Source organism: Impatiens glandulifera, chromosome 7, assembly GCF_907164915.1.
Source record: "Impatiens glandulifera chromosome 7, dImpGla2.1, whole genome shotgun sequence".
In the NCBI taxonomy this organism is placed as follows: Eukaryota; Viridiplantae; Streptophyta; class Magnoliopsida; order Ericales; family Balsaminaceae; genus Impatiens; species Impatiens glandulifera.
The window spans coordinates 46,174,139-46,182,499 of record NC_061868.1 but is presented as its reverse complement, the minus strand read 5'-3'; the positions used below and the strand labels follow the sequence as shown (position 1 = coordinate 46,182,499).

General features: G+C 32.7%; 1 protein-coding gene across 2 annotated transcripts; it reads right to left on the bottom strand.

Annotated features, from left to right (window-relative positions):
- Positions 1–1,139: 1,139 nt before the first annotated feature.
- On the bottom strand, positions 1,140–8,022 carry LOC124910744 (ubinuclein-1-like). 2 transcript variants are annotated; one of them, XM_047451425.1, is made up of 13 exons: positions 7,682–8,022; positions 6,691–6,780; positions 6,479–6,571; positions 6,261–6,337; positions 5,419–5,950; positions 4,868–4,964; positions 4,662–4,774; positions 4,330–4,416; positions 3,071–3,199; positions 2,787–2,924; positions 2,648–2,701; positions 1,919–2,020; positions 1,140–1,855 (listed from the first exon to the last, which is right to left on the bottom strand). In XM_047451425.1, the coding sequence occupies exons 1-13, from the start codon at positions 7,904–7,906 to the stop codon at positions 1,340–1,342; spliced, it is 2,253 nt and encodes a 750-aa protein (XP_047307381.1). In that variant the 5' UTR covers positions 7,907–8,022; the 3' UTR covers positions 1,140–1,339. The 2 variants fall into 2 exon arrangements, with proteins under 2 accessions (XP_047307381.1, XP_047307382.1); XM_047451426.1 differs by having other exon boundaries at positions 4,662–4,771.
- Positions 8,023–8,361: the final 339 nt, after the last annotated feature.

The window sequence follows — 8,361 nt, the reverse complement described above, 5'->3', positions numbered from 1 at the left end:
AAATCACATCAATGTGAATGATTGAATATATAGATCATCATATATTCAATAATTTATAACCAACTTAATATTTAATGCATGAATTTGTGGATACTAGAATTTAAATTTATTGTAAGTTAATTTATAAAGAGGAAAGAAAAGAAACCAACAGATTTTAATCAATTGAATTGAGAATTTTTAATTGCAAATTAAAAAAATATATTTGTATTCTCTTCTTATTGATAGAAATGTTAACTTTAAAATATATATTAATTATTGGAAAATAATAAGCTTTAATAATAATAATAAATAGAATAGATTGAGTTATATATTTATACATGGGTATATATCAAAATAATAACTTTGTATATAAGTTTGTTATATTAATTTTAGATGTTTGTTATAATTAAAACATTTAAGTATATTTTAAAATAAACAAGTTATCAAGTTTCTACTCCCAATTTTTTTACTTCTGATTTATTTATTTATTGAGTTGACTATAATTTCATTCATTTTTTGTTTTGTACGTTGACCATCATAACTTAACAGTTAACATAATTGTGCCAATCTCAATCATTTAATTTAAATCTTCCTTTAAAAAACTTGGGCTTAAATAATATTTTTTCTTGATCCCATCATCTTTGAGTTCACCAGGCAAAAATTAGGAAACACTCTACTAGTATAACTATTTATTACTTTTAAAAAGTTGTGATATATATACATAATAGATATCTGAGATAATTTAAGTACAACATTTATATAGGTCCGTCTCTCAAATCGATAATATCGCGAAATTATTAAAGAATTAAGATAAATGTACCTTGAACTTTGATCACTGAAATAGGATAAAATCTCAATGTTTTTACCATAACATAGTTTTTCTACTTCTTTGCAGAAAAGTATAAACTCATCAAAGATGTAGTGGAACTGAGAAAGGCAACACTTAAGGGATCTCATCTATGGATTAAAGATCTTAACAATCTTGAGACAATGCTCAATGTATTAATTTATACTCTTTCCTCTATGATGAATGATGATCATGTTTTGGTATAGTAGGTTATAATCACCTCTGTTTCTTGTAAATGAAATCAACTTTGTTCAAAACACTTTGAAATTGCAGCTAAAAATCTCCAACTATAAAAGAGAAGATAAATGAATTGATCGCCCAACAACTAATCAGTAGTTTATGTAAATAAATGATAGTTGCTATTAAAATGAAGTTATGCCAAAACGAAGATGAAACGAGGGGGGCTAACCTAGTTACTAACATTTTTAATACTAATTTAAAGGATAACATATATGTAAGACCCTTTCTTTTTCTGAGAATGGCAAAAAACAAGATCTGCATAAATAATTGGTATTATGCGCTGCTGAGCTTGGGTGGTAGTTCAGAGACTGTTCGGGAAGCAGCAGGTACCGGAGAAGATTTCATGGTTGGCTTTTGCGGAGAATCTACTAACTGTTTTTTTGACTTGGGTCTTTCTTCTCCATTGACGAGAGAATTTGATGATGGTGGTGTCTTCTTGTGGAGGTATTGAGCTTCTTCAGGCACCAATTGCTGCTTTCTCTTCACTTTTTTCTTTACAGTTGGATCGGTTATTATCCTGCTAACATCACTCGTGTTAACCGAATCACCCTTATTCTTGTTATCCTTACTCTTGTTATCCTGCTTGGTTAAGCCCAAACCAGGAGAAGTAATGATTGTCTGAGAAGGGATAGAAGAAGAAGTATTTGCTGCATTCGGAATGGGCTTGCTGAGCTGTGCAAGGGCCGACTTGCGTTGCCCATTTTGGGATTGAACGACAGGCTTAATCTCCGCTTTAACCCCCTCCTCCACCTCAGTTTTTGTAACCATCTTCTTCTTCTTAATTTTCTCCTGAAAACAAAGATCCAAGGTCTTTAGCAACTAAAAAAATCTTATGCTAATATATATATATACCTTTTGCCCACTGTGAAGCGCCTTTTGTCTAGATTTTGCCCTGCATATAGCACGTTTAATCCCATGGTTATCCATAAAACCTTCTGGCCATAATTTAGCAAGCTGCACCAGGAAAATATAACCACACAAAATGATCACATAATTGGAAGTGAGAAGAAATCAACATACAAGCATTTGAGCTGTGCAACTCACTGCTTATCTTAAGGCAAATACCCTAAGGACTTGTTTGACCTGGGGTTATTTGAATAACCAATTAATTTTTTTTTTCAAATAACTCCATATCTAACTTGGATTATTTGGGGTTTTATTTGAGTTAAATGTTTTAAAATATTATAAAAAATATTAGTGAGGTTTTTAGGGTTTTGTTATTGAAGTAATCTTATGTTGGTAGGAATTATTTGGATTCAAATAATCTTTCATCAAGGAAGACAAGGTTAATTGGGGTTATTTGAGTAGAAAGACATTAGGGGTGAATAAATAATAATAAAAATTAAAAAAATGGATGGTATTTTGGTTGATGTGATTAACAAGTAAATTGTTGATTGAATAGTAGGTTATTTGGAAATAATCCCAAATAACCCACATCAAACAAGGCCCAAGTTTTTTAAACTAGACTAACCTTGAATCTTGATTAGTTGAAAATACATGGGATGAAGTAATATGCTTGAAGAGCACATAAAACCGACTAATTCTTTCACACGCAATAAAAAACAGAAACCAAAATCCTACCTCCGTATACAACTTTCTGGCTTGCGGACCAGCATCTTCATCCAGCTCTAGGCCCTGGAATTGAAGAATAAGAGCGTTTTTTTCTTGATTGACTGATCCAAACTTCATGAATATGAGAAAAAATGAGCAGAATGTATACCTCAATAAACAAGTCGTAAATATCACATAGCTTGTTCTCCAACACATCATTCATGCCATACTTTTTCTGCGCAGCTTCTTTCTCTAGGCTGCCTGTTTCCTGAAAATCATCTGATGATCCAGCTTGATGCTCCAGTGCCTAAAAAAGACATATATATCTCATCATACTTTCCAAAAAGTAATAAAAATAAGCAAACACTTTTCAGATTCATGATAGCACAAAAGAAAAGTAAAAATGTATAAAGAAATAAAACGTTTGCATCACTGATAAAGCAAGGATCCTACCTTGGGGTTCTTCATATAGGGGATCTGCAGTTTAATGATATCAGCAACTTCCATCTTAATCTGATGAAACCTCTCATCTTTCTCCTTTTTGGCAGACAAGCCCGAGTTAACCATAACATTTAAGTTCCTCTGTCCCAAAAGGATGAAGCATTGAAGTCATTTTTTTAAAAAGGTAGAAGCATTTCATCAATCATGAAGTTGCAAGGTTCGCAGGCTTCGTGAAGCATTGAAATCATTTTAATTGAACAAAGCAACTAACCACTTCATGCAATTGACCATTACACAAAAATACAACATTTGATGCTACACAAGTTCCAATGAGTTTATAAGGGAACAGGTTTGACCATAAAATTGACCTGATTAGGGATGGCTAGTGACCTCATAATAGATTAAACAGTGTTTTGTCATATAATGCTGAATAAATGAAGCTCGGGCTAAGAAATGTATATAATTTGACAAAATGTTGATATAAGCATGAATGAAGAGAGAGAGAGAGACAAACAGTTGCTCACTCTGATACATTGGTTACATCTTTATTCAAAAAAAATATATATATTAAACTACTAAAATAGATCTCTTTCAAAAGCATAACTGGCATAATATAAATTTTACCATCTATTCGAGCATGTACCATGAAAACAAATATCAGGAAGAGAGCAGAGGCAGAAATTGAAAGAGATCTATTCATTCATCTTATATCAACATAAAAGTCAGTAATAACTTTTTATAAGAAACTAAGCTCAAACTCAATTCATGGAATTGACGATTTTCTCGTTGCCAGCCTGGACATGAATGGGGAGTAAAGTCTGGAAATCTTGATATCGCTACATAAAGATATTCAGGAAGAGAACAAGAGTAGATATAGAGCTCTAAGAACATGATACAAATCTGTGGTAGCTCCCATAAACTTTTCTCTCCGAAAAGTACTTTTGACATACATCTTCAGTGCCCATGATTTTTAACATTTTGTTTTTCCAAAATGGTTTTAGGACCCAGTAGTTAGACTAGTTAGAACATCATTGAGAAAGTATCTTGTTTCCGCACCATTAACTAGGAGTTTCACTAATCTTACAGTTGGCATTTATGTTCCACTGTGTTGGGAACTGTCAACAAATTCTCATTATATAATGAAGAGAAAATCGCATCTCCTTTTCTTAGATATAGAACTCATCAGAAATAAGTAACCTCAGTGCAAATTTATCTCTAATGTAGAACTAGTCAACAGTGAGATCAAAGTACTATAAAAAAGTGACGTGTACCTTTAGTGTCCTCAGCTGCACTAAATGACCAAGGATACCCATAAGACGCTCAATCAACTCTTTTGATATCTTCCCCTGGCTTGTTTGCTGCATGGAGCAAGAGGTATCAATTTTAAGCTCCAACTTAATCAATATTTAATAAACAAAGTCTTATGCCTTTACCAAAAAAAATGTTCCAACACAAATGGTTAAAAAACAAAGGGAGATAATACATTTTGTGATTTAAGTTGATAAGATTTATATGCACTAGGGATGAAGAATCCAAATGGACAAGCTAAAAGAAAACATAATGAGTGCATACAACAAAAACCCAATGAATAAGATTTATGTACCGCGATTTTAGCAACTTTAGCTAGCTTTTGCTTCACTTCCCATGGCAACCTTCTCTTGACTGCCTGAGATACATTATCAGCATCCTGAACTTCCACTGGTGATAGTTTTGCTGCTGTAAAAATACATGAGTGAAATCTACTATCAAATCAATCAGAAAATGATTGCAAAATTAACAAGTGTGATGTTCATCAGAAATGTTCATTACATTCTTGCACCAGTTTCTCTAGATCCTTAATGGCTTTGTCAAGCATTGAGATTTTTGGTTTGATACCGGAAGCTTCCTTCAGTGTGATTTGACTCTTCTGCATAATTTTTAATAATGATAAAGAAGGAAGTTAACAACATAAGAGAAATAAAAGTTTGCTTATCGTGTAGAAAAGATGTGATATTACACAAACAATAACAAAAATAAAATTATATGCATGTGCCTCAACAATGGAACAATAAACTCCCTCATTCCTTCCTTGTATCTTTTGTGTGATTAGCTAAGTCAAATAACTCCTTTTATGCCTATATTGGCTAAATTATTCTTCAGGTGACAGCATTTTCTTATACAGTTACAAGATTTTTTTGTTAAAGCTCATTAGTAAAGTGACATTTAATCTGGAAGCATTTTGAGTTTAAGTGGAGGGCCATAGCTGTGGAATGTCATGTTAGTTCTCTTTTAGTTTAAAAAAAAAGTAAAGTGACATTTAATATAACAAGTTGCCAGACCTAGTACACTAATCAATTGAAAATAAATATAAAAATACTCACCGCAGTTTGAATGGGATGTTTGATCTCAGAAACACATATATTAGGCTGTTCACAAAAGCCATCTTTTTCTTTCCTTCGACTTGATTGATCTAACTCATTAGCATTAGTTATTAATTTCCCATCTTTCAACTTGTTATTCTGGTGCCTATGCATCACATTTCCCATCTTCTTGACTACATCCTTCTTCTTCTTCTCCTCTGGTAAGGAGCCACCAACATCAGAATTGGAAACTTTTGACGAAGTAGACTTATCCAACATGGTTGTAGTTCCTGCAAATTTCTCTCTTGAACAACTTTGACTACCATGTATTTCACTCTGAATATTCAAATCTTTACAAGATACACTAGATTGAGCACAAATTGGTAGGTGTGAGATATCAGTCGCAACCAAGTGATCCGACTTTCCAGCTCCTTTCTTCCTCACTTTCAGTTGTTTATTTGGAAGACCACATTTTTCAGCTTCGGTTTGAGATTTTGTTAGATCTTTCCTTTTCCTCTTTTTTGGTGACGGGCTAGGCAATGAAGGAGGTTCTCTGCCAATTAAACAGTTAGATATGGTATAAGATGGATATCATGAGAAACTCAGAAGCATTTACAGTCGCATGTCTGCTCAATCATGTGAAACCATAGACACAAACTGATACGAATATAAGTTACCACACAAAGGTATATAACTACATAGAGCATATCAAAACATGCCTCCATGTCCCCCATTAACTGTTTATTTCTAAATTGGAACACACTGACCAAAAACCAATGTAAGACCATAATATGCATTGAAATTCTAGGAAACGAGAAAACTGAAACCAAATAATATAACTGGAATGAGAAGAAAAGACTCACATTCTTTCAAGTCTCCCACGATTAACAAAGAAGCCATCATGTTTTATTGCTGAGTTATCAACCTGAAAATATTCATCCTGCAAGAAAGGAAACAAGAAAAAAAACTGAATGTTGTTCATCAATTCAAAAGCCAAGCATGAATACCCAACATTTTTAAGATGCTGGTGCATATACAAACATAGGGGGAGGAAAACTGTCTGTACACAAAATATACTAACCAATTCGTTATCATCTATAAAAGAATCTTCAGTGTCATATTCATTATCATCAGGGACATCATTCATATCTTCCTCATCACTACTATGCTTACCCTTGAAATCATGAATTCAGCCATCAAAACAGTATGGAGTCAAAATATTTAATCTAACTCAAGAATTGCTGAAAATCATCAAAAGGGATTCCAAGACAGTTAACAAACAATATTGCCTACCATGTATAGGCGCTCTATTTTCTCAATAACAGCACTAAAACGGTGGTTAGCAGGCGGAGCATCTATCTCCTCACCTTTGTTCGGCTGCCCCTAGAGATATTAAATTCAAAAAAGAAAAAACATTTAGTAGAGAAATTGTATCAGCTTTATAAACATGATAGCAATGCATAATAAAGCAATGCAACTATGTGATAGAAAAGTGAATGAAGCTACAGAGAGATTCTAGACAGTCAAGCTAACATCAACAACATGCTTAATTATATCAGCTTTCCCTCAAATCTCTTCTACTTTTCCATACTTATCCTCCAACTTTGCTACTAATTTTCATTTGAAACTCTCAATTAACAATTTGAGCTTAATGTTTTCTCCCCAACTTCCCTTTGTAAGTTTAAATTTTTTCCAAGAACATAATCGCGCATCAATACTTCCTGATGTTTCCTTCCCATATACCATAAACTTTGCATCATCTAATTTTCTCTTTTGACAATATGCTCCTAAACAAAAATACTTCCGTTCTTCACAACTATGAGGAATCATCAACAATTATGTTTTAAGATGAAGTAAACTATCACCAAGATCCTACAATTTCAAAACAATGATATCAATGAGTGGACTATTACAGTTTATAGTTACATAAGCAACCATCTACAAATCCATAATCATGATTAGTCATAAGAAATAGTGGATGTCCAATCTAACATAAGATGAATCAATAATCTATTATCTATATGAAAGCAACAATTAAACGAGTGCAACTGTTTCTAGATGTTAAACATATATAAGAGATTGATATGAAATCAAAACTCCTAAATGTGTCGACAATCCAATCCAATCCAATCCAAAACTGAAAACATTGTTGCATGGACTAACTAATAAACAGGTAATTCAATCTTTATCTATACAAATTATTTCTTGTTCAATCACATTCTTATCATCAACAACAAGACATTAAACTAATTCAATAAAAAATGTATTATAAATTCTAGCTTACAGGAGCTATGCGAGCCTCGAGAGCAGGATGAGCATTGGATGGGGCTTGAATAGATGAATCCAATGGCTCAGACTTAGAGTCCTTCAAAAGTTTCTTCCACGATACAATCGTCGTTTCACCTGGTTTAAGCTCGACGGTGAATCTTTGTCGAGCGGTAACTGAAAAAACGGAAGAAGATGCATTTGCAGATGCAGCGGCGTCGACGCGATTGCTATCTTCATCCATCGGAAGGCAAAGAATCCGAATTAAGATAGATAGGGCTTGAAGATTTTTGAGGGTTTTCGTTTCCCTTTATAGATTAGATAGATAGATCCCTTGCGCGGGATACTCAAAACCTTTTAAGCCTTTTCAACCGCTTGATAGATTAATAGAATTATAGAAACCTTCCATCCGGTTCAATCGGTCTTTTCGTTAACCAGACCTTCGTTTATTTCCTTTTATTCATCTCAATATATTATTTCCTAAATATTAGGGATTTCTTTTTATTTTATATTAACTTAATATATGCCTTTCTATATATCTCAACTTATTAATAGATGTAATTTTAATATTTATATAATTACAGATCTACACTTAATCATATATTTTAAATCAAACTCCATAATATTTTATTATACCAAAATAAATTAGCAAAATCTATTGAAATACAAAATACAACCTAAATTTTTATTTTTATTTTA

Bases quoted from the DNA above. Each gene is read 5' to 3' on its own strand.
- LOC124910744 (XM_047451425.1), bottom strand. From the start codon at position 7,906: ATGGATGAAGATAGCAATCGCGTCGACGCCGCTGCATCTGCAAATGCA. The intron at 3,200-4,329 runs GTACACGTCACT...CTTTTGGGACAG, and splicing joins TGCAGCTGAGGACACTAAAG to AGGAACTTAAATGTTATGGT. The intron at 1,856-1,918 runs GTATATATATAT...CTTTGTTTTCAG, and splicing joins CGCTTCACAGTGGGCAAAAG to GAGAAAATTAAGAAGAAGAA.